Here is a 26,543-nt window from a genome sequence, read left to right on the forward strand (position 1 = left end):
TTCCACCCCCCCCCCCCCCCCCCCCACATGTGATGCTAAGGCTCGGAGAATTCGTCCTCAAAACCAAAACCGGACGTTACTCATAATCGTCATTTATAACGGCTTGGGATATTCTGACAAAGATAAAATACTCTCGGGGGGAGTCTCAGTGATACCTTTTGTGGACATTCCATTCCATTTAGAGCAAAAAAATATTTTCGAAAATAATGTTTGAACTCGCTTGTAGTTTCTAAACAAATTATTAAAAGATGCAAAGATAGTAATCTGTGCGCCAGAGAGCTCAATCCCAAGCAACAATCAAGACGTATTTTTCAGTCTTTTTTAACCTCCTTACTGTTACTAGGTCTGTCCCCTCTCTCCCCTCCCCTGCCGCCTTACCACGGTTTTCCCACTGGTCTTTGCGAGTGTAGTTTCCCTTGGCCATTTTACAACACGCGTGCAAGAAAAACAGTAGAAAATGGAGATTGCCGACCTTCAAAGGTTTGTTCTCTGTCTAAAAACGACTTGAACCAGTAATGTTACCTGTTGTGAAACATTAGTTAACTTGCTTTGCTCGTAGGTCGGAGCCACAAGGGGGAATGAGGTACTGAGAGGCGTTTTGTTGACCTCTGAAGACAACCCCTGAACAGTGGTAAGCTTAGCTCGTAAAATTACCTTTACAAAGCTCATAGGATAAATTTAATCTTATAATATAATTGCTCTTTATTTCAGCTTGATGTAACAACTGCTAGACAAGGTATAAATATGACTGTCGTATGTTAAATGTTGTTATTCCTGTCAACTCTTACTTGAGTCACTGGGACAATCCATTTGTTTTTATCTGCACACCCCCTCCTATTGAGGGTACCCTCTGACAAAGGGCCTGTAGGAAAATTGTCAAAAGAGCCAAAATAATTTTATACCCCTCAGATGCAAACTTCAAAGGTGCTGACACCAAAAATCTATGCTGACCACTAATGAAATCCCTCCATGGGAGGGGGGGGGGGGGGGGGGGGCAGGGTTGTAACTAAAAAATGGGATGCCCCACTCCTAAGATGTGACTCTCGTGTGTTTGTGTTAAAGACTTTGATCTCTTGCCTATAAAGATCAATTTTTTTTATGCCTAAACAAAAATTTGAGTTTTTACAGCCTTAACCCAGACCTTTACCAACACACTTCCCATTACTATGTGGACTAAAATCAATGCAAGAAAAAAAAAGTACAAGTAATTTATTGTTCAATTAGGGACATCAAAATTCCTCCCCATTCCCTGTCTGGGCATACCAAGTTAATGTAGTATCTGTATCAGTGGTAAAGAAAATGAATTTTGGAAATATCCATCTCGCATGCAACCCCCCCTCCTTGGGGGGGGGACTTCTATATGAAAAGGTCAGGATGTTCCTCATCTCACTCATGGTTATAAATCAATGATTCTGGTCTCACTTAGGGTGTCCATGACAAAATATCGCTATTTAGCTGTCAAAGTATCTTTTACTTTAAGGTGCACTCGAAGAAATAATGATCATTAAAACACTCCTATTTCTATTTTTAAGCTTGATTTCCACCGGTCTCTTGAGTGTGGTCTACTAGCCTAGGCCTCTTTCCTGAACAGCATCTTGTAATCGAGCTTTTTCTTTTTTAATTGATATCTTTTATGGGTCAAATAGAGCTCTAGCCACGCCCAGATTGGTCTCCTTTAAGGGTTTAATTTAAATTTTCCAACAAGCATCCCTGGCCTTTTCATATGGGATTTCCCCCTGGGGAAAAAGCCTTCCAATTTGTTTGATGTTAAGTAGTATGATAGGCTACTTTGTTCATGGGAAATTATGTTTTGCTGCATAGGTCTGCTATTTTAAATGATGTATTGGAAGATGTTTTTGACTGCTGTAAAGGTTTCCAAGTTGCATGTCCAAATGACAAATTTTCAATTGTGGTTACCCTTTTACAACTTGAAAGAAAATAATTGTACCTGTGTAGTATGATTCTGTCAGTGTAAACTCTCTGAAATGGAATTTCACACAGTTCAGGAAACATTGAAGATATATTTGCTTGCTTTACAAAATAGAATTCTCAATACTGTTGCAGCTGGTTAGAAAAATGTTTTAGTATTTTGAGGTCAATGGAAACTTAAGAGGGGCTTAAAATGTGTTTTCCAGATGTGTGAAGAGGGAACCAAGAAGATCAAAACCTTGTAATTAGGATGTAGCAATATAATATCCAGGGAAGCAAAGTGATTTACAACTTGTACTGCTGATTAGTGTAGGTAATCATACAAATGTGAGTGTAATTAAGGATTTACGCTACAAGTGATTCTTTAAAACCAGGGGGTGATTAACAGGCTAATCAATTGATTAACCTTAAGTTAACTATTTGAATGGCATATGATTAGATGATTGGTTGACTGATTAACATACTTTCAAGCTCATTGCATGTAACAGATTAATTGACTGACTGACTGATTAACTGACTAATTTATTTGATTCAATGACAGACAGACTGATTTACTGACTAAGTGTTTGATTGGCATGACTTGCTAATAAATTGAATGATTTGCTGATGGACAGAATGACCAATAATCTGATCAAATGATTAACTTCATTGACTGACTAATTGAATGGACAGTTCCTGACTGATGGACTGACTGACAGGCTGATCAACTGATTTGTTGATTGAGGGCAGGATAACTGTTTCTAAGAATTTGGAGGGGATCTTAGGTCTTAGCTTTTGAAACTTGGAGGGGATCTTAAGTCTTACATTTTGAAGTTTGGAGGGGACTTTAGGTCTTAGTATTTGGGGTTTGGGGGGGGGGGGGGAGGATCTTAGGTCTTAGTCCTTAAGATTTGGAGGGTATCTTAGATCTTAGTTTTTGAAATTTGGAGGGGATTTTGAGTCTTAGTGTTTGAAATTTGGAGAGGATCTTAGTTCTTAGTGTTTGGGATTTGGAGGGGATCTTAGGTCTTAATTTTTGAAATTTGGAGGGGATCTTAGGTCTTAGCTTTTGAAATTTGAAGGGGATCTTTGGTCTTAGTTTTTGAGATTTGGAGGGGATTTTAGGTCTTAGCTTTTGAAATTTGGAAGGGATCTTAGAGCTTAATTTTTAAAATTTGGAGGGGTACGTAGGTCCTAGTTTTGAAAGTTCAGAGAGGATCTTAGGTCTTAGCTTTAAAATTTGGAGGGCATGTTAAGTCTTGAAACTTGGAGGGGATCTTACGTTTTACTTTTTGAAATTTGTAGGGGACTTAAGGTCTTAGTTTTTTGGGATTCAGGGGGGATCTTAGGTCTTGGTCCTTAAGACTTGTAGGGGATCTTAGGTCTTAGTTTTTAACATTTGGAGGGGTACCTAGGTCCTACTTTTGTAAGTTTAGAGGGGGATCTTAGGTCTTAGTTTTTGAAACTCGGAGGGGATCTTGAGTCTTCAGGTGATTCCCTAGTAAAAGAACCTGCAATAGATTTCCAATGAAACTTGGTATGCTGTTGTTACAGGACAAGGAGATATTAAAAACGTAATAAAAAGAGGGGGTCACCATGCTTGTTTTCATGCCACAATGCTGACAAATATGGTTATTTAGGTGACTTTTGGTAATCTCCATGCGCAACAAATAAGCTCGATTACTTTTCAATACAGCAGGTTATATCACACAGAGTTTGACTTTCTTTGATTGTGTATTCATCTACGTCCCTAAAAAAATGTGTTCAAATACCCTGCATTTTTTTATCCTTTATAGGAAACATAATTTGGACATGCGCTGTTGGGCCCATTATGTCTCCCTCTGTAGTATTTATTTCATTTGCCTAAAAAGTAGCCATAGATTTGTGTTGATTTTTTGTCAGTTTTTGATTATACTGTTCTCATTGAAATTATGAGATAAAAAGTGGGGGTCACCATACTCGGTTAAGAGAAAAGGAGCATTTATTTCGCTATTGAGCTTAGTTTGAGGGAAATCTCTTACGTTTTGTATGCGCACGCGCTCATGTACACATGCTAATGATGCGAAAATTGGGCGCAGTAGGGATGCGCAATGCAATGCTAAGGAATCACCTTAAGTTAAGAGGGGATCTCAGGTCTTAGTTTTTAACATTTGGGGGGATCTTTGATCTTAGTTTTTCAAATTTGGGAAGGATCTTACATCTGAGTGTTGGAAATTGGGAGAGGATCTTACTGTAGGTCTTAGTTTGAGATTTGGAGAGGATGTTAGGTCTTAGTGTTTGAAATTTGGAGAGGGTCTGAAGTCTTGGTGTTTAAAATTTGGAGAGGATTTTAGGTCTTAGGTTTTGAAATTTGGAGGGGTACCTAGGTCCTAGTTATGTGAGTTTAGAGGGGATCTTAGGTCTTAGTTGTTGGGATTTGGAGGGGATTTTAGGTCTTAGTTTTTGAAATTTGGAGGGGATTTTAGGTCTTAGTTTTTGAAATTTGGAGGGGATGGTCTTAGTTTTTGGGATTTGCTGAGAGGCGTATTGATTGATGGATTAATTGATTCATTCATTGACCCTATTTATTTATTTTATTTTCTTTTCTCAGGTTTTTCTATGTGGTTGGGGAGGGGGTTCTTGATGTACAGGTACATATCTACAACTTATTTGCTTGATAGTGATCAAATGTATAAGGCATGAAAAACATCCAAAAATGTGCACTTCAGGGATAAAGTGTCATCCACAATGTCATATTTACACCTTGATGGCTTTACATTGAAAAATATTGGCCATCTTGGATCTCTGTTACTGACTGGTTGACACACTGAACAAACATCAGCACAACCTCTGCATTGTTTTGGTTTAAAATTTATTTGGTTAACCAAATGTTTAGTGTATGCTAGCTGGTAATAAGTTAACTTTTATTTTTACACCAGTAACAGGACTCTAACAGATGCTCATCTTGCCCTTCGAGATCAGATGTCAACAGGAATGAAGTGGATCAAGTCTTCGAGCAGTTATCTCTAGTAGTGCATTATGTTTTACTTTGCAATCCAGCTTTTGGGTGAACACGGTAAACAGGTCTAAACAAAGCTATCAAATAAGCCAAGTTCTGCTCTGACTTATTGTCCTCTGACATGCGATGTATTTTCACCAAGGTTGATTTGCACAGTCAATAAGAACAGCTTTCCAACAACACTTTATTTTTGAAACCATTACTAAATAACTAAGTGACTTGTTAGGCTACTACTAACACTTATTTGAAGAGCTCATTGAGTGAGTGATAACAAGATTACAAAATTTTATTTGATTGATTGGTGACAGAGTAATTGTTTAAAAGATAAGACAAACTGGCTAACTGATTGATTCACAGCTGGATTGACCCATCGACTGACTACTGATGACTGACTGACTGACTGACTGACTGAATGACTGAGATACAGACTGACAAACTGACAGACTGTCTGACAGACAGATTTCTTAGCAAATTGTTTGTTGGATTTATTGTCAAACTACTACTGACATGTGCCACATGCATGCAGACTGATGGACTGTAGAATGGATGAATGAAACAACAAACTAACCGACCACTGATCATTGGCAGATCGAGATGGACAAACAGACAGACAGACAGACAAGCAGACAAACAGATAGACAGACAGACAGAAACACGGTCTGACTTGACAAAATGAATTGAAAACCTGTATTTCATCGGGAGCCTCAGTATATTCTTTTGTTCATGGTGTAGACTGTTTGCGGCTTCTGTTATCTCTGAAGGCTTTAGAAGGAGAATGAAACTTGACAAAAATTGTGGACAAAGCAAAGAAACCTGGATCGAAGTACATTGCATGTCTGGGGTATTAAATATAGACAGTATGGTCAAACCTCACTTGGCGACCGTACATGAGTGTGGTAAAGTTCCAAAATTGCATGTATAGCCAAAAAGTCTCTGAGAGAATTCTATCAAAAGCATCCAATTTAGTTTAAAAAAATTTGAGAGGTTGCCTATGGGTGGTTTGATTATATCTTTACTTAAGGTAAACCTTGACGAGTACGTTTTCCTGGTTTCATCTCCCCTGATTTACGTGTTACCAAAAAAACTAAACAGATATCACCCACAATTAAAAGCAAAAGTCGAGAGCTAGAAGCATTAGCTTTGGAGCAGAAAGCTTCAGCTAAAGCAGACTAATTATTTTCTCAGTTACAATTTCGCACAGCAACTAACCAAACATTGAAGAGAAAATATTCTTTTTTGTTTTCCATGTCTGTTTAATTGGCTAGAACTATAAGTTTCAACGGATCAGGAGAATTGTTTTTTGTAAACGTAAAAAAATGGCAATTTTTGGTTGTAGTTTCGGTCGTTTGAAATTCAAAACTTTGTGGGCGATGCGTACAAGAAAAAATTGCATGCTCTTTTGGTTACGATGATTTCAAGGATTTTTTCATGTAGATTACTAGTGTACGATAAAATTTCATGGTAATTTTGAATTATTTTCCCGATTTTCTAATTGGTTTTGAAATAAATTCCGCACCTGAAGTCGTAACCTTCAGTTGTAAGTTTGGTTTCTATAAGATCGCTCGTTTTTTATTTTGGTCGTGCTGTAGGTGTACCCTCAATATTCCTGAGTTCTTTCTCGTGAAAGCGAATATAAACAGATCAAGCGCCGAATGAAATTCAGTTCTCTTCCGGTTTCGATTTTCCTCACGTTCACTTGCGGTTATTTGGAAACGAGCGTAAAACGGAAGCATAATTTAGAGGTTTTGGAAAACGTACTCTGATCCAGTCCTGAGTGATGAACATATTATTTCTCCTCACTGTATCGATACATTACCAAGCAGACTGATGATGAGAATAAAGAAAATCATCAACTCGACTTAGGATAGTCTTGATATACTACCAAATTCTCAAAACTAACTCGAAAACACTGAGAGAAATAAGTAAGGAGAATTAATATGTCCAACTTGGAACAAACTATCATGTTTACAGTAGTCTTGAGGTCTCTATAAAACTTAGCGATACTTTTAGGAGTAGGTTTTAGTAAATGGTTTGTTTCAATGGACGCCACGATACGTTTCAAATTTTATTTGGAGTTTTAAACTGCATTTGCAACCTTGGCACAAATTCTGTGCTTCTTAGGATAGTCACACACGCTTACGTGACATCATGTCACCTATCTACTTAGCTTGAAGACCACAAAAAGGGATTTGAAGATAGTAAATTCACGTAACACTTTGCGTTGAGCCAAAGACAATTTATTTCGTTCGCTTTGAACTACTAAGGGACATATCTGTGGCGTATTTTGTCATGAAAAACGAGCTGTTTACTAAAACGTAGTCTTAATCGTGCTGCAAAGTTTTGTGGAGACTTCACTGAACTTGGCTTATTTTAGTTTATCTGGTTCACTCAAATGGTTGGATTGCAAAGTCAACAACATTTTATTGAAATAAAAACTGCCTCTGTTGTGTATGAAAAAAAAAAATGAAATAAAAAAAAATAACCTAGCCAATCTTATCCCTGCTGTTGTGTTGCTTCCACTCTGGTGCTCCAAGTTAGTGTTGTTTCTTTAGTCCTCATTTAATATTCCAACTTTAAAATCCTGGTCTGTTTTATCTCATCCCTTCACTCAAGCTTGGGACAGTTGAACACTTGGAAGAGTCGACCGTTTGCTCCCAAGTGGGGTGGACAGTGTAAAGGAAAGTGAGAGTTTACTCCCCATGTCTCCGGGGTCTCAGTCTTAATTTGTCACAATGCCACACTGGAGTAATTTTGGAATTGATAAGTGAAAAAAATTAATATGCCAATTTGTAATTTGATTGAAGATGCTAATCCGCAAGTCCATGCATCGAAAAAAATAGATGATTTGCCGAGGCGGCCGCCAAATAAATTAGCTCGCCCTCCCAGAATTGGATGAAAACCAAATTAGGTTGGAAATGCCCACGACCTGGAGAAGAAAAACCGAAGCGCTAAAGTATGGCGCTTAATTTCAGTGCTTAACCGTTGAAATCAAAGAAAGATTTGAACACAGAATTCGCCAGTCTGACTTCCCGACCAAACCACCGGCGGACCGTCATTCCACAAACTTCACCAAAGAGCACAAGTCGCCTAAAGTCTCTCATCTGTGAAGCTACCGATGTCAGATTTCTCTCTTTAATTTGGATGAAAAACACTGGCCGATATTTATGTTGAAAAAAAGTTCAGTGTCGTTAATAATCGTTAAAAAAAAATTGGGAAAAGGTTAATTATTTGGTTTATTCGGCTTGTTTGTTTATTGTCCCATTTCGGATTACGTGACGTTACTCAGAGAAGCTCGTGCAAATGAATGAATAATTTTTGCCAAACAAAGGAACGATTCTCCAGGGAACATCCGTAATCTGAAACGAGCAATCAACATACGAAGCGAAGAAGAATATCTGTCGTTATTTGTAAAATAAAACTGTGCTAAAGAAATAAGGCGTACTGCTGCTTAGCATTTAAAATGTGGACGTCAAAAACGAAAATGAAATTAGATGTAAAGTTATGTGGCATTTGAATATTAAAAGTTTAGGTGCGCATGCAAAAAAATAATTGCTTAATTTTGTTGTCGCTTTTTATCTTATTTGGTAGGGTTTTAATTTAAAATCCTGCTTGACTCGATATTTGAAGACTTAGTACTAAAAATTTAAAGTAAGTTACAGTTTTAAGTTGAATATTTTTTAAGAGCTTTTGCAACACTTGCTTTCTTTACAGAGTAGAATTGCGTGACAAACAACATAACTGTTGCAAAGAACTTTTAAGTTCCTTTGTTATTTTGTTTGTCACGCAATTCTACTCTGTAAAAAAAGCAAGTGAAAAGTTAAAATTTTGAAAACAATGGGGCCGGTTAATGCTTACTCAAATACAGAAATACCGAGCCTAGCTGAAAAGCACTAACCAAAAACGACAGTTATAGTGATAGTGAATTTTTCTTGGTTTTCAAACAGAAAAAATAAATTTCAATTTCACAAAGAAAAAGTATATTAACTTAATCTATATTTATGTAAATTAATTTATATTTTTAAATTTTGCAAGATTCGTAGGAGGAAAAAAATACAGAAATAATCAATTGAAAGTGGAAAGATAACCCTTCGTCAATAGACTGATTAACTATGAAATGAAACAACGTCCCTTTAAAACTATAGTCAAGTCTAAGCCTAAACCCCGAAACCCCAATTTAGTTATCACTCAAGAACCTTTAAGGAGACTAAGCAACAGCTTCCAGCACTAAGATTTCTGATTTTGTTTTGGTAACTAACACAAGAAATAGTTTTCAAACAAACAATAATATTGGCCAAACATAGATTCTCATGTTGGTTTCCTAAACAGCCCCAGAAATCCCAGTGCAGAAGGCTGGTGTTTCCCCAGTTTCTGGAGTGGTGAAGTAATGAAAGTTACCTATTCTATGAGTTACAAATAAATTAGGACAAGTTACAAGTTGAATTAAAATTAAAATAAAGAATTGAAATTATTAGGTTTTGTGAATTGTTTTATAAAGAAAATGTAATGTAACTGAATTAGGAAAATTAAGAAAAAACAAAACTTAGTAAGAAACTGCTAAAACATTTTTCAGAAATATTTGATTTCTTTATAACTGGGCCTAGGAATATTATTGTTATATTATTTTATTATTTTAGTTTTAAAGGTTATATTTTAATGAAAACCTATGAAGAGAGAACATCTGACCCAGTAGCAACCCGTCAGAGAGACCCAGCGACCATCAGCTCAATTTAATGTCATTTGTAAAAATCCAATCAAGTCAGAGTGATGAAATTCAGTGCCCTCCTCTGTCCATGCTTTCTCTAGAGATGCACCTTCCTCAAGCACCATAATTCAGCACTCCTATTTTATGTCCCCAGTCATGGAGCATTTCTGGATACATTGACTGCAAAGAAGCACTTCATTGGGCCGAAATTGAGTGTGTGGTACTGTAAGAAATTAAGTGAAACCCTGAAGGCATGAAAAGCAAACTCTCACCTTCCTTCACACTGTCCTCCCCACTTGAGAGCAAACGACCCACTCTTCCAAGTGCCCAACTGTTCCCAGCTTGAATTACAGGATCAGATAAAGCTTCCCAGGATTTCTCAGTCAGAATATTTCAGAGGACATCAGAAACATACACCTTCTCAGAGGCAGAGCTTCCACAACTCAGTAGGGACATGATTGGCTAGATTTGTGTCTTGGTGTGTGTGCCACCTTCTGTCCTGGAATTAAATAATAACCTAACAACTAATATTATTAGTAGATACATACAAGCTCATTAGCATCAAAAATAAAGTATGCTGCAATAAAAGAAAAAATAGCTCTTTCTTGGTGATACAAGTCAAGGAAAAAACGTTGGCACCTACACCTTAATTAACTCAGTGTGTGCAAGAGTTGTGCTCAGAGTACTGAGCATAAAAATCCTAACAGCCTAAAAGTGCATTCCTAAAAAAAAAAATAAAGTTTGTGGAGTTTAAAGGAAAAAGCACAAGAAGCTTAAGAGAGTGTTCAAAATACAATGACTTGCAACACCAAGAAAGAACCAAGAAATTCATGGAAAGTAAAGGAAATATATTGATCGAAGTTGACCAACAGTCTGCATTATGAAAGTCTTGGGCATAATTTTGTGATCATTTGTATAAAGTGGTAAGAGGTTTAGTGATACTTGCATGGGTGTATCAAAATTTTGTTTCTACATTACATGTAAAATACAATTATTGTAAAGTAAAATCAAACCTAGCTGTAAGTTTAAATGCAGACCGTTGGTCATAAATATAAATTAACCTTTACATATATGTCTATCCTTATATTAAACTATGAGAAAAACTAATATGGAGTTACCCTGAAAAATTAAGAAATTCAATCTGAAAATGAGAATAAAAGCTTTGGAAACTAAAAATAGCCTGATTCAAAGAAAATTCCTATGTGACCTTTTAAAATGATATTGTTTAGTCTAAATTGCTGTTCTCTTTTTAAAGAACAATTTTCCTTCCAAAAGATAACTACTTGAAAGCTTTTCTGCAAGTTAAAGAAGTGCATTTTATATTGTGGTTTAGTTGGCTAAGAAAATGGTAATTTTTGCAGGGGGGTAAAAATAATGTGGTGGCAACAATGAGTCTTAAGGTGGCTCCCTATAGTTTCATGATTGCACATGCACATAGGATGAAAGCTCAAGTAATCTGTGCACCCTCAAAGGAAAACGCTAGTGTTTTTCAATTTTTATGACGTCAACATGAGTGCAAAAAGCAAAACCAAGTGTGAATTTTCCTGCGTTTCCTTTGGTGAATTTTTTAAATTTGGCTCAGTTGTAACTACATACAATTCCTATAAAATACCCTATTTTGTTAAAATCTGTCAGAGTTAATCTGATATATTTAGAAGAATGACAAATTACAGGATATTGGAAAAACCATCTGAACAACCTTGAGTTTTTACCAATTCAAAATGTCAGGCAATATCATTTCCATGATGTGGCAACGTATGAAAACATTTCACCAAAGGAAAGTATAAATATTAAGGAGTAAAGGCCAAAATGAGGAATACATCTGCCTGTCATTAGATGATATGTTGTCATGGTAATGGCCTTAATCCAAAAATTAACAACCAAAAAGTAAGCCTTACTTTAACAGTACCCATACTGGTAAATCTCTACAGGGAAAACTTTAAGAGAAATTTTCCTCGTCTAACTTGCACTCTATAGGGAGGGTGTTTGGAAATACTCTAGGGAGCCACCTTAATTGTTTGCAGTGCTCTAAAATGTTAAGTACCAATTTATGCTTAGTTTAAATTTTGTGCTGAAGAGCTTGCTGATCCACTTAATATACAAAGTAAACTACTATAACAAAGGTAAGAAATAGTGTTACAAAGTTATGAAAATCCTCTGAGCAGCAAAGAAAATATACTAAATATATTAAATGGTTAAATTAGTGCCCAATCACTTCCAGTCCTATGTAATGAAAAGCCAACTGGGAAAAGCAAAATAGTGTGACCATCAAATTTGGTGTCCTATGCACATGCTGAATAACTCTAATGTCATGTTTTACCTAAATGTTACTTCCTCAGTTTGCCAAATTATGTTAGTCCCATGAAAGAAAAGTGGTTTAGCAGTTTTGCATCTATGTTGCTTTTCATTATGAAGTAAGAAAACATAATTTTGCAAAATTGAAACTTGAGACCAAAGCTTCTAGAAAGCTCTCAAAAGTTGCAAAACAGTAATAAAAGAAATCTCATAAAAAGTTGTAGTTTGCAAGACTTTTTAGCTGCTGCTTTTAGAATTCTGATACTTAGTAATCCTTCAGCCCCATTTGGAAAGAGAGATCAGTTACTAGTTTCTCCTCACAGTATCAGCTACACATTTCAGGTGAGCATTAAAAAAATTGCCTTTGTTTTAGGAAGGAATAAATTAGAACCTTAAAAAAAGAATTATGACAGGTGAGGAGAATTTCTATGCTGGTAATTATGGTTCTCACGGTTGAGCTCAACAAGGTTTTTTCATTAATTTTTGACATACTTTGGGGGCTTTTAAAACAATTATTAAATGATAAATATTACTTATCTGGACTCTACACATAAGGGTAAAAGGAAACCACTGCTCAGAGGACTCTTATGCTTGAGTATTCAAACTATTCTCAAATTGAACAAACAAGTGCAAAAGTAATATTTACCAATGTGTTCAAAATAGCCGAATGGAATGGATGCTATATGAATCAGCTGAACCTTTGTGAGTAACTGGTTCATTGCTTAGAGTCAGAGGTCTTTACTGCAGAAATGTAGTTCCCACAACAGTACATGTACACGTATGAATGTATCAAGCAAAAAAATTTCTATGAAAGATAAGCTTGTCGCTCATCATAAAGTGTAATGTTGTTTGGTCTAAGAATTCTGCTTGTCCCTGTTTCAAAACCTATGAAGTTGATTGTCCAGATGGATTGATTGCTGATTGCCAGTTAAAATAACATTTTACCCACTGAGTCTTAAATGTTTTCCATGTTTCATTGCGCTGATTGAATTTTCAAGAATGAGAAAAATTGAGCCGATTCACAGTGAAGATCAGAAATATATACCATTGGCTTTTCAAGAGAATTTCCTGTTGAATTAGAATGGTTAAATAAAATATCTTCAAAGGAAGAAAAAATAGTTGCTTTTCAAGAATACTTAGCAATCAGTCAAAATTGTTAGTAATAACTATGCACATGGCAGTAAACCATGCACCAAAGGATTGGATGTCATTCTTTGTATACAAAACTGCTGAATTTAAGTTGTCTCTTCTGTTGGTATGTCTAGAAACCACTTAACAAAATAAGAAAATAAAACATGTAGAACACATACTGCAGTGAAAACAGTATACTGTAACAAAGACCTGTCACTCCAAACAATAACCCAATGTTAATCACTTGAACATTCCGCTGGGGCAATAGTCAGTTGCAACACAAAAAAGACACTTGTTTGAGCAATGGTGGCACACACACCTACATGTTTAAATGATCTTGGAATAATGCTCATCGTTGAGTAGTGGGGTTATGGGTTGCACTGCATGTAAATGTAGTTTTTGTAGGTTTGGTAGTCTGTAATGTTTTGACAGTTGTTGTAAAGAGTATTGTAAATATTGGTAGTTTTCTATGTTAATGGCAGTCTTTTGAGCTTCATTGGATTCCTATTATGTGTGCAATGAGGTATTGAAGTCAGGTCTTGTATAAGCAGTTTGTGGGTTTGTTTGTCATCGGCAAAGTCGTTCAGTAGGCAGTCAAGTCCATAACGGCTGGTCTAAGTATCAGCTCTTTTTGTTAATCTTTCATCAAGTTGTCGTTAAGCATAGCTAGAGTCTGCTTGTAGATTGGAAGCTATTCTGCTTCTGATGTTATGTATCCTTGGTTGGTTCCAACAGGTCTCACTGGAGAGACAAAACAAACCTCAACAGTGTAGTTAGTTACACAATTTTTTCAGTCCATAGGAGAGTGCCATGTACGTTATGTCATGTCAATTTTTGTCTGTGTTCACTATAACCAAGGGCTGTTGTTATGCCGGCTCATTTGTAGGCAATATGAAGTCAGTTAGTATCAGTTCTCTAAGTCTGTTAAGTAGCTGTTGTCAGTCATCTGTAGCTGTAGAAGTTTTGCCTTCTGTAGGAGTCATTTGTCTAAGTTTTGTCAGTTGCTACATGTGACAGGTGGGATTTGACCATCTGAAAGACCTCTTGATGAGTATTCCAGAGGGTTTCCAGTACAAGTCCATTGGGAACAAGATGAAGATTAAACTCCAGAGTTGTTGATTTATTCATCCGGTGTGTGAAGGACATTTGTTGGTGTCTGATGTTTTGACAACCTGGACATGAGCAGCAGTCATCTTCACTCAGGAGTCAAGTGAAACATTGTTGTCAGTCGATGGTGTAACTTTAAAGTTCATGTATAGTACTTGGTCCTTTGAAACTGATAAGTGGTAGTTCATGTACAGTGCTGCTGCTGGTAGCTCAGACTTGTGCAAATGTAGTACAGTCATTTGTCAGTTTAAATCTACGTATCGTTAAAGTATTGTTTGTAAGTCAAAATCTATTAGTTCTGTTTGAAGTTAAAGTTTTCAATTTGTTGTCTAATATGTCATTTTGTAGAGTCTATGCAGTTGCTTGTTGAGTGGTGTTTGTTCTTAGTTTAATGGCTGTGTGTGTCATGCATTAAGAGTCAGTTTTGCTTGTTTCAAGCCAGTGCAACCAATGCCAAGTTCTAATTACACAAATCTGGTCAGTCAAAAACTAATATGCTTACGATAGTAAATGAGAACTGGGGTTGTGGAACAACAGCTGGGTGAAAAACCTCCCTCTACGTCCACTTGCACTAGGAGGAAAACCCCGGGCCAGCTGTACCCCATGTTCAAAGGCCTCCCGGGCTGGGCCAAATAAAGTTTAATACTAAGTTAAATAGCTAGTCAGAGTTAATGCCCACAAAATGAGTAAACATGCACATAAAAGAGTACTCTGTGCATACACAGTACCTGTGCATGTTGCACAAATATTTGCAAGAGTTTCATTTTGAGAACTGTTTCGAAATTAGAAAAGCTCAAATAATTCTACGGAGAGAAATGTAATCTATTATTAAGATCTTCTCTATTTTTTCAAAGAAAAAAAAAGACCAAAGAAAATATTTTTTTTGCCTCATTTAAAGTGACATTTGAATTTAACATTTTCAATCCCAGGATTAGACAAATTTTTGTTAGTATTAATTTGGAAAAAAAGTTGCATGCTTTGTTACATTCAGAGGTTTGCATCGATATCACGAAATAAAGAAAAATGGCAGCAATTCATGCCATTATAGAGTGATTTTCTCTGAACCCGTGAAAAAGAAACTACTTGTTAGTGTGTAATATTGTCTGCCAATTAGTATTAGTGGGTGGTATGCAAAAACAAAGACTAGAAAACAAAAGAATTACTAACTATAGGGGAATAGTAGGAACTAATAGGAAGCTGTGGCATGTAAAATTCCACTATCTATTTCACGGGTTAAGTAAAACCACTCTATTCATGTATGTCATATACCATTAATGTTGTATCTTTTTAGTAATAAAAATATTTTTACTTTAAATCATAAATAGAGAACCTTTACTTATTAATACCATTAGCCATAAATCATCTTGACATCTTGTCATTCCAATCAATCTCTAAGTTTGGCCTTCCAGTTCTTGCCTGTTTCCCTTTCCCCAATCTCCTGCAGTCTTGGGATGCTGTCTGTGTACAACAAATGTAGTTTAGCAACCTGCGATAAAACAAGCATTTGATCAGTTTAGTTATTATCCAAGAGAGAGCTAGACAAACAGATTTTGTCCCAGCTGTGGTATGGATTTAATCTTTGTCTTTTCCAAAATCCATTGGGAATAAATTAAGTCACCAACAAAATACATTGTTTTTCACTGGTTTGGTGGCTTGATCAAACAAAACTGGGCTACAAAACTGGAATCAAATGAATACTTTTGGTTTCCATGGATCTGACATAAAATAATGCATATGAGATAAAGAAACTACATGTACAGTCCCACTCTATCCTTGGACTGACAAGAAAAATTTACATTTAAGGCCTGGTTCAAATGTCAAGCTTGAGATGTCTCATCATAATGTCAAAATTTAAATGAAAAATAACATTTGACTTCAGGACAACTGTAGCTTGACATTTGAACAAACATCAGACTAGAGTTGAGTGGCATGACAAGCTTAATAAGTTGTAATACCAAACTTGAATGTAATGTTGATTTAACGAACAAGCTACAGTGTTTGCTGGACTCAATGCATGGAAAAAACTGCCAGATTGAATTTTGAAAACTTTGTTTCAAAACACCACATTATAATATATTCTAAATCATAAATCATATGAGCACACTGTTGAGAGTGCAAGTTTGGAAAAAGATGAACATGGTTCTGTGACTAAAGATTTAAAACATTTCTTACAAGCATTTTTTAACCATGTGGCCATGGGCCGAGCACGGTTCTTGGTTTATACAGGGTTAATTTTTTTTTTTTAGTTTTGTCGGTGACCAGACCCAAACTTCCTCTCGGCCAAATTTTGAATCACGCAGCTTGTGATGTTTATTCGCCAAAAGCTGCTGAAACATTAATACACAGACAATGTTACGGATATTGTTTTCTTTATTGTGTGTAAAATATATTTTCTTTTGGTTTTATCGAAGCGTTGGATTTGAAGGGAATAATAAATTCGCTAAAAAGGGTATTACGTCGGCCATAGAATGCGCTGACATTGCAGCTTCCACTTTCACTACGTGACAAATAAGAACATGTTTACTTTGCAAGACGGTCATTAATTTATTTGCAATTTCACGAGTATTTCTTGTGGCCTTAGGCAAACGAAGTGGATTCTTTGGCTGCTTCATCGCAGCGAGTTCAGAGATCGGAAGAACAATTAAATATTTGCCAGCCAAGCAAAGAACGTGTCAGAATGTGCAAGGATTACTTCATTGGCAGGATAATGTGGCCGTGGATAACGTAATTCTTGAATTATGTGACTCATGTGACTACTTTGCTAGCTCTTTACTCTGCATTGAAAAAAAACAATTAAGTTTAACCATTACTTTTAAGTAAGTAAGCTGTTGTTAATAGTATTATCGTATCGTTCATATCGTTCATGCTCATACGTATCCTGAAGAAAGTTCCAGATTAAGACCATTACGTCATCGGAGATTCCACAACAGCTACAACTGATGGTGCAATAATACAGTTTGTGTTGATCAAGTGATGTGGTGTCTGCAGTAATCAATGAATCATCAAGGACTGCTTTGGAATGTGCACTGCATTGTGACTGTAGTGCTAAGAAAACAGTTCATGCCCATATGTATCCCGAAGAAAGTTCCAGATTAAGACCATTACGTCATTGGAGATTCCACAACAGCTACGACTGATGGTGCAATAATACAGTTTGTGTTGATCAAGTGATGTGGTGTCTGCAGTAATCAATGAATCATCAAGGACTGCTTTGGAATGTGCACTGTATTGTGACTGTAGTGCTAAGAAAACAGTTAAATTTTAAAAGCGTGGTTATAAGATCTAAAAGATCTTCTTGTTTCATTTAGTGGAGGTGCAGTGGTCTCATGGATAGTACATCCGGGTCAAGTGGGCTGGGTTCGAGTCCTAGCTGGGGACATTGTGTTGTGTTATTGGGCAAGACACTTAACTCTGACAGTGCTTCTCTCCAACCAGGTGCATAAATAGGTACTGGTAGAAATGTTTCTAGTCGCTTTATGCTACAGAAACTGAGATAATCTCCGGCCCGATGGGCAACTTGGCTCATATGCAGACTTTACCTACATGTACCTACTAACAAAACATTTCAGTGACCTCTAGAATATTTTTTTTGGTTGAACAGGAAGCAGTGTTAGATTGAAGTCTTGTCTTACATTTCTTTGATTTCCCAAATCAGAAATGCCAGGCTAAGGGTGAAACAAAGTGACAAAGTGTATTTACCTAGTAAATGGTTTGGCTTGTTAACTTTCCATCCAGGCATCTCCAAGTGTATACCATCCATCCACTGCACATCCACTGTCCATCGAGTCTTGTCTGCTGTCCATCCAGACTTGTCCACCATACAGTCAGGTTAATGTCACAGTTTCCATCCAGACCAGTGTCTTGTCCAAGTCAAAGTATCCATCCAGCCTTGTCCATTGTTGACTATATTCAAAAAAGATTTGTGGGTGTGAAGTCATTTGCAACTCAGACCAATTAATTATTGTTGGAAAAAGCAATCAATCAATAAATAATTTGTTCTTCCCAATACACACATACACATACACATAAACTGCCAACCATAGTAGTCATCAAAAAATTATGTTCAGAGACAAAATAAGACCTATTGTATAGTCAGGGCTAAATATTAACTAAAGTACCAAGTGGCCAGTTTCCTTGAATTCTAAGTGGCCAAAGAAAAGGCTGCACGAGGTAAAGAAAATTTTATTTTTGATCTATATAGGAGAAACTCAATAATAATGGTGATTGGATCCCTGCCTAAAAGTTCAAATTTTCAAACCTTCTCACTAAGATGTCAGTTCCCTATAAAAAATTATTTTGTTTTCTTAATTTTTGGTTGAACAGAAAGTGTTGATGGATTGCAGTCTCGATGTCAGGCAAAGAGTGTATCAGTGGGAGTAAAAGAATGTATTTACCTGGTCTAAATGGTTTGATTTGTTGACTTTCCATCCCACTGTCCATCAGGCTTGTCTTACTAGTAACCATCCAGACTTGTCCACCATATTGTCAGACTAATGTCTTGTCCAAGTTCATGGAAATATCCATCCAAGATTGCACAATGCCCATTTAGACTTGTCCATTTTTGGCTACATATGTACTGTGACATTCAACAAAGATACATACAGTAAGTGTGAAATTCTTGGCAACACAGACCTGATAATAATGATTTGATTACCATAGCAACAGTGTAACCTGCTAAAAACACCTTTAAATTTATCTTTAACTGCCAATAACTCAAAAACAAGCACAGTGACCCCATTTTTATTATTGAAATTTCATTAGCAGGATAAGATACAACTATTGGCAAAGTTTAAAAAGAAATGTATGTGGGACTCAGAGCCACCTTAAATTTTTACAATTTATGTCCCCTAGTATATGAAAATGAACTAACATAATGGAGACCAGAAAACTTTGGGGAGTGAGACGGAGGCAGTTTCTTAGCATTCTCAAAGGGCCACTGGTGGCCCTTTGACAATGCTAAGAAATTGCCTCTTTCCCACAAACAAAACACCCTTAATTATAACTTTAGGGACTTATAACTCAAAATCAGCACAGTAAAATTTTTTTATATTTTCAAATTTTGATAAGCATGATAAGATGCAACTTTTGGCAAAGTTTAAAAAAATTCTGCACATAGGATTGAGAGCCACCTTAAATTTTCATACTGTTGCTATGGTAACCTATTGTGTCAAGAAAATGATAACAACGTGTTCACAAATGATTGAGCAGTTGTATGATGTAAGGGTTATTGACCAAGTGTGAGGTCAAGACGGCTGGATATTGGCCAAGTTCTTTTTTTGCGTGTTTATGGACCGATATGGAGTTGAGGTCCATAAACTCACAAAAAAGAACGAAGCTAATATCCAGCCATCTTGACCGAACAAGCTTGGTCCATAAAGGATTTATTATATGGCTTTTGGGGAAATTTTTCTTGCGGGACATGGTGGGTAGTCCTGAGCAGGCAAGATAGCTCCATCTTGCCCGCTCGAGTAGCCAATCACAGTACAGGATTTGATTCATCTTGCCCGCTAACGGAGCTAGCCATATAATAAACCATGATTATAGCATCAAGTGATAAAGAGTGGTTGTAATGACCAATCAAAACTCTAAGTGCTGGACCTTAAGCTTTTTCGACAAAAAATCTTATTTAGCACAGAGGGCCATGATCACAGGACATGTTGTATGCTAGTTCATTTTCAGCGTGAGTTTGTAATTCACAAAAGGAATACAACGGTTTTACAGAAGTTCAAAACAACCTGTCTTTATTTCACTCTTATGCCCGTTGTTGCTGTTGTTGTTTTGCCACGTGCAAACTACTTGCAATCCTTTCTGTTTAAAATAAAGAATTTTAGCACCTTCTAGCATCTTTTAGCACCTCTAGTGTACTCTAAAACGATCTTTCAAGGAGTTGGAATTCACTTTTGTTCACTACAAACTCAAACAAAGATTACTGTCCAATATTTCTGTTCAAAGCAACGGCGCGCGTGCAAGATGTATAAAGAATTTGAATTTCCCGCGGAGCAAAGAGCAAAACGCACTAGGAGTATTTTATTCAACCAAGTTAAATGCTTACTTAGGGATTAAAAAGTGAGCAATGAACAGTACTATAAACTTTGATAAATAGCAGCTTTTATGCTTCAGCTTACCGCCTTTAGTAGGAGTCTTGCATTAGCCAGGAATTGCCAACATGGTTGCTATTTCAGTGTTTTGCAGGCACTGCAGATCTTTTCTCTGCACCCAAATCCCACCAGACGTAGTAAAATGCGTTTAAAAAACACAAATGATACATAAGTGGCGTCTTTGTCGTAGCTTTGGCCTCGAAATAGGTTCATATAAACCCGCTTCCACTGCCATGTTGGATGTTGAATCTCGTTTTGTACACGAACATCTCACGGAAAAAACTCGCGGGAATATCGTTTCACAAATTTGCGCGGGAACGTATGCGGGATCACGCAAGATCGCGTTATTTCTCCAGACGCATCCTCAAGATGGGGTACGAGATAAACTTACTTCTCTCCACACGCACTGCTCTCTCGCGTTTCGTCTCTCGTTATTAAAAAGAGATTACAAATAATAAAGAAAATAAAAGTCATCGCATGAAAGCAAAATTTTCCTACTGTGACCAAATCAATCACAAAAAAAAAATTTCGTCATAACATTGTCAAAGTTTACTGCGGAACCACTCGCCTGCGGCTCGTGGTTCCACAGCCACTTTGACAATGTTATGACGTAATTTATCATCAATAAGAAGACGGACGCATAAAAACTGACGTCAATTTGTTAACCTGCAGATGGCGTAGTGCACGCGCAAAACAAGTGCAAGAGACGCAAATGTTACTTACTGGGGAGGTGATGGGAAAAAATGTAACGGACACCGTAAAAGTTTTCAAAAAAGATGAATAACTTCAAAAAAACGCGTGGTTACCCCTAAATTTTATGTTATGAAATGGAAGTCGCAAGCCCATTGATTTTAACGCATTGTTGCAACAATTTTGTTATTAAAAACATACCAAAAATGGTTTTTATGTTACTATTTACTTACCATGTAGTCTATAAATGTCTTTTCTGTATGTAAAGGCGAATTCTAAGGAAATCTGTGAAGATATATTTTTTCCGAAAAATGCTGATGGCAGCATTTTTGTTGAGATTCCAGGCCAATTATCTTGAAAAAAATTCTTGGCTACCCCCATTTTATCCTTGTGGATTCCAATAGCCCTTGCAAAGATCTACTTTTTCCGCGTGGTCCCAACCTGGCTTAAAAACCTTTGTATTTAGAAGGCACCATCCTTAAAGCTGATGAGATCCTATATAGTTGCAGGATCCGGTACTGCTAATATTTTGTTACGGTGGTCCTAACAAATTGTAGTGTTTTCAAGGAAAGCAGTTTATTTTGACTTGAACTTTTGGTCTAGAAGAGGGAGGGGGGATTGAATGAAACAAAAGAAATACATCTGTTATCCATGAAGCTGAGTGTGAATTCTATTTCTTTCCACTCTACCGTGATATCTTGATGAGCTTGACGTCACCAATTTGTTCTCAGAGCCTGGCTCTCCCAGCTCCACAACCAATCAGTTAGCTTGACTGCGCTTGCGAGTTTCGACCTTGAAGTCGCTAAGCAAAAAAAAAAACGTATCCACACTGTCCCGTGTGATAAATTCCAGTGTCACGCTGCTTAGAATAGGGTAATGCCTCGTTAAGTGCTTCAATGAAGATTTATCAAAGCTGCACATTTCCCTGACTGCAAAGATACTAATCTAAGTCAGAAGGCCAAGTCTGTAATTGCTAACCTTTATGCAGGAGAACAATAAGTTATTTACAACCAAACTGTCCCAACTAATAAAGCAAAGTTCTACACATGGAATCAAGTGAAAATTACGTTTAAAGAATTCTCAATACAAATACATGGAATATGGACTAAGGGGTGGGTTTACTAAGAGAATTATCTTACATAACTGTCCTTAAAAAAAACAAAATTCTCACAAAAAACACTACTTTTTGATGAAAGATTTTATTAGTGTCAGGTTTAGACCAAGTTTACCATCCTCCAATTTTAGACGTTTAAATACACTCAGATTGGGGGGTAGAAAGAAAACCTCACGTTCACGTTTTTGGAGGAAATTACCTTTGTTTAAAAACTTGTCCCGAGCCAAAACAATTCATCTAGAAAAAGCAAGATTGATTTGGATAAGCAAAACATATTAATAAACTGAATTTCATGTGAAAGCAGGGTAATGGGCTCCTGATGAAAGATGTTGCACGAGACAGCATCATCTTCGTTGCTTTTGGATGAAATATTTTCGTTCAAAAACTACTATAAGAAATGGACCATTTTATCCTTTCATGAGGGGGTGCAAATTACCAGAAAGAAATTCTCGCACAAGACAAAGCGACAAAAAAAAAAAAGTCGCACAAAAAGAGTCACATAAAAGAAATATATGGAGCAAATCGAAACAAACCTTGCACGACCTGACCCTAGAAAAAAATTCCTGTTCAGAAACTTTTCCCACCTCTCCCCTCCCCCCTAAAAATATAATGGTCCATTCCTAATTTTGATTTCCTTTGATTTGGAATTTTTATCGCAAATTATTAATATTATGACAAACAGTTGTTTTTTATGCAAAAAAATATATCATTTTACTTTGATCAGCGATTAACCAGTTCAGGGAAAATGTTTTCCACCACATTTCAACTCTCAATAAATATCCCTCAACTAGTGCTTTGACTTCTCTAGATCTAGAATCTCATAAATAAATTATATTTATTAAATGGCTCCGTCTCACAAGGACTGAGAACTACCGAATTCACAAATTTCATTGGCTGAAATCGATATTGAAAGCGGTCTAGATTTTCCCATCTAGACCGGCGTCTAGACAGGTAATGTTTTACCGTAACAAAGTTGCAAACTAAAATGCAAAGTCATTGACTGTTTTCGTCTAACAATATTTATTTATGGAAGTGGCAAAAAGCCTGATGAGAAAAAAAAAGTAAAGAGGACGAGCAAACTTTAGCAGAATTAAATTCAGCTCATCGCCGTTCGCAAGCAAAATGACAGTTAGTACAAACCAGTTACATTACGAATTAAATTATATTTGTTTGCGCCATATAATAAACATCTTATTAACCGAGCTTAGTCGGTATGTACGGGAGAATCTTGACCTCGGTCGTGTGTACAGACCTCACTGCGTTCGGTCTGTACTCACGACCGAGGTCAAGATTCTCCCATACAGACCTCCTGCTCGGTTAATAAGAGCTAAATATTAAAGCAAGATTTTTTGTCCTGTCTCAATTCAAAGTGGTATTTAAGCCTAAACATTTCACCACTTCACAATGCAAAATATTTAATTATTATTTTTTAGTCTCTTGAAAGACCTCTTGTGTTGCTGTACTTAAAATGCCAAAAACTAATATTAAACTGTCCATATTCAAAATCAATTTTGGTTCCTGCCAGGAGTTTGCTGCATGGTTCTTGCCAGAATGCCAGAGGACCAGGCTCGGTTGCCATGGTTTCAACTATCTCCTAAGCCACCTTGACAGGGCACCTACAGCAGAGTCAAATGTCCTCAAAGCAGGATGTGTCCCATGGTAATTCAACATTAACGTCCCTGCTTCTCCCCAGTGCCCTGCTGCATGTAACTGAGAGGCGACAAGCTTGACTCGTGTACCTGGCTGTGATGCTGCTGTGTCACCTGACTGAGTGTCTGTGTGTCCATCAGGGTGGCTGACAACAAAGCTAATGAGGGGATTAAGGAAGGGAGTTTGTGCCACCTCTGCTGTTAGGCCATGTGATATAAGAAGTTCCAGCAGTTCATCATCATAAGAACTTGAATTGGGCTGTTAAGACAGAACGAATAAAAAATTAAACAAAAGCAGTTTGGAAAGAAGAATCACCGAGACTTTCAAAGCACAATGAATCAGATAGGACAAGCTGTTCATGACAGCCTTAAAGACACTAAATAAAATAAAATACTAATTTTATTTAAGTGTCAAATGTGTATATTAAGGCCCCGTCGACACCACGCCAGAGAAGTCTGAAAACGCATCAAATGTTTTCAGTTCACACTACGCCGGAGGAATTTGAACTGAAACGCAACAATCAACGGTCATTTTGGATTTGTGTTTGAGAAAAACACGGTTAGGGAAATGCCACGATAGTCTTGACGTCACCGTTTCCGAAAAGCTTCGTTTTAGAAATGTTTTTGGTCCACACTAAAAGGCAAAGCCAGCGTTTTCAAATTCCTCCGGTTTGTAGAGCACTTAAGAAAAGCTCCGTTTTCGTGACGGATTAGTGTGGACGGTAGGCCTAACCGGAGAAATAAAGCTGCGTTTTTAAATTTCTCCGCCGTCGTGTGGACCGGGCCTAAGCATATGCACTCTGGTCAAATTTTAACAGGTTTGATCTGTAAATCAATACTTGACCCCCATGGATCTTCTTCCCAACACAGTGCTTACAAAGAAAGTCTTTCCACTTCTTCTGAGAGCAATACACGGGTTAAAATATCACTGATGAAACACATACATGTCTTACTGCCCCCAGACATATCTAATGTGACATGAGACATATGACATGACATTGATGTAGCGCTCTTCTTCAAAAGGTAATCCATGTGGCTGGGACCTTAATACATCAACTCTTACAAGAAGGCCATATTGAATAGAACGTCATGTAACATGTTCTGTCGTGTCTCTCACCAGGACACGTAGAACTGTTTAGACGTCAGTCCGGTAGAGGTCTATTTTTTTAATTGCCACAAACGGTACGTTTACCTTAAGATTCTTCATGTTTTCCAATGCCAGGTGATGCATAGCTTCACTCTTTGAAACCAAAGCAAACTTTAAGGCATGAAGGGTCCGGCACTTGAGCAGCATCAAGTTGTAAACATGAGAACAGCACTGCAAATAGAATAGTACCACAATCAGCAGGAGTAACAGTAGGGAAAGGTTCTTCCCTAAGTCATGATGTAACTTCTTAGAGCGGTTTTCAATTGAGTGACGCAAAACCAAAACTAAAGTAATCACTCTAGCCAATCAAAAAGGACAGAAAATACAGTGAACCAATCAAAACTCGACGTAATTACAAGTAGTGGACGCAAAGCGCGGGAAAACGTGTGCGAACGAGTCGCGATTGATTTTGGTTTTACTTCTGATTGGATGACAAAGTGGCGCGAGCTTTTTTAAGCCAATCGTGTAGCGTAGTTGATGCAAAACCAATAAGTTTTCGACACTCGAATGAAAACCGCTCTAAGTGCAGTGCAAACACGGATTAATGAACTCACTCTGTTCCAAAGGCTTAATTACTTGAATCTCACCTCCATCACTTCATTATTCTGGTAATTCGGATATTATGAGCATCCGAAGTGCCTTACTGTTCAACAACAAGCAACTTTTTCAGAGAGATGACTTTATCACAGCAAACAGTATAGTCAAGTCATCTTTATTTATGCAAGGTGGCCCTGTCAGCACTATACACTATCAGCAGTATCCCTGCGTAACATATGACTACTACAATATAAAAAGTCTATGAAGAAGAGAACATAACAAAACCGTATATTAAAACTGATTCATTATATCAAATCATAAAGCAACACTGTACAAATAAGTATCAAGTATAAACGTCGTTTCATTGACACACAGGGAGCTTTCATTTATGCCAAAAATTTCGGAAATTTCGATCGGAAGTCAAATGGTTCGGTACGGTCCGAAGTGGTCCACTTTGATCGGTCGGACCGGTCGGACCGAAAATTGCCGTTCCATTTTGTCAAATCGGTTCGTTGCCCTACCTGTTTTCAGTAGTTTTCACTTACACTGGGAATTCGGGAAAGGAATAAAAAATAGAAAGAGCCATTCCTTTTGGTTGGCCTGGTTTGATCGGAAAATGTCGTTCCATTTTTCTTGGGGTAGTCCCGACCGGGATAGTCTCTGACCGGTCGGTCTGGCATAATGAAAGCATCCACAGTCATAGCTCATGGGGGTATTTCAATAACCGTGGCCCTAATCCACTCGGAAACAACTCATACCTCTACATTGAGACTTGTAGTACAACAGAGCTGTTTCAGCATATCAACAACATGTTCTCCATCTCCATGACAACGAATTATTTTGTCCATGAGTTGAACCCAAGGGTTAGTTGATGGCTCCTCGCTGTTAAAAACAAACAAAATAGGGAAAGTGCTTAAATAGTTTATTCCACGATCCTTGTATCAGCAAAAGCTCGACTTTGACACGTACTTCAGTTCGGTAGCTGCAAGCACGGGCCATATCTGTAATAGGGTCGCCAGACAAAGGAGCTGAAAAAGTGAGAGGCTCTCATTCAGGAGGGTCTCAAAAAGCTGGTGTCTTTTAGTGTCACTGTCAATGTCTTCTGGTGTGAGCTGCACAAGAATGTGAATATGAAATTAGAAAAACAACGATTAAAAAAGTTGAACT

General features: G+C 37.2%; 1 protein-coding gene and 2 long non-coding RNA genes across 6 annotated transcripts in view; 1 reads left to right on the forward strand and 2 right to left on the reverse strand.

The window, feature by feature from the left end:
• Positions 1–396: 396 nt before the first annotated feature.
• LOC110040037 (uncharacterized) lies at positions 397–7,402 on the forward strand. 4 transcript variants are annotated; one of them, XR_002295610.2, is made up of 6 exons: positions 397–480; positions 560–631; positions 712–736; positions 2,136–2,242; positions 4,499–4,538; positions 4,827–7,402. It is a non-coding gene; the product is annotated as an uncharacterized LOC110040037 (long non-coding RNA). The 4 variants fall into 4 exon arrangements; XR_016208980.1 differs by lacking the exon at positions 712–736 and having other exon boundaries at positions 2,136–2,256; XR_002295609.2 differs by lacking the exon at positions 712–736.
• A 7,053-nt stretch (positions 7,403–14,455) lies between these two features.
• On the reverse strand, positions 14,456–21,054 carry LOC110039989 (uncharacterized). Its single transcript, XR_016208981.1, has 4 exons — positions 20,267–21,054; positions 18,536–18,717; positions 17,841–18,044; positions 14,456–15,627 (listed from the first exon to the last, which is right to left on the reverse strand). It is a non-coding gene; the product is annotated as an uncharacterized LOC110039989 (long non-coding RNA).
• Positions 21,055–21,894: 840 nt separating this feature from the next.
• Positions 21,895–26,543, reverse strand: part of LOC110040003 (NBAS subunit of NRZ tethering complex-like) — a 48,924-nt gene continuing 44,275 nt past the window's right edge. The window contains exons 60-63 of the mRNA XM_020745187.2: positions 26,346–26,488; positions 26,135–26,258; positions 24,885–25,010; positions 21,895–23,951 (exon numbers count right to left, since the gene is read on the reverse strand). Coding sequence (XP_020600846.2) covers positions 23,631–23,951; positions 24,885–25,010; positions 26,135–26,258; positions 26,346–26,488 — 714 coding nt within the window. The 3' untranslated portion in view covers positions 21,895–23,630. The remainder of the gene's footprint in view (positions 23,952–24,884; positions 25,011–26,134; positions 26,259–26,345; positions 26,489–26,543) is intronic.

The sequence above is a fragment of the Orbicella faveolata genome, unplaced genomic scaffold, assembly GCF_042242905.1.
Source record: "Orbicella faveolata isolate gen_17 unplaced genomic scaffold, um_ofav_v1 contig_26, whole genome shotgun sequence".
In the NCBI taxonomy this organism is placed as follows: Eukaryota; Metazoa; Cnidaria; class Anthozoa; order Scleractinia; family Merulinidae; genus Orbicella; species Orbicella faveolata.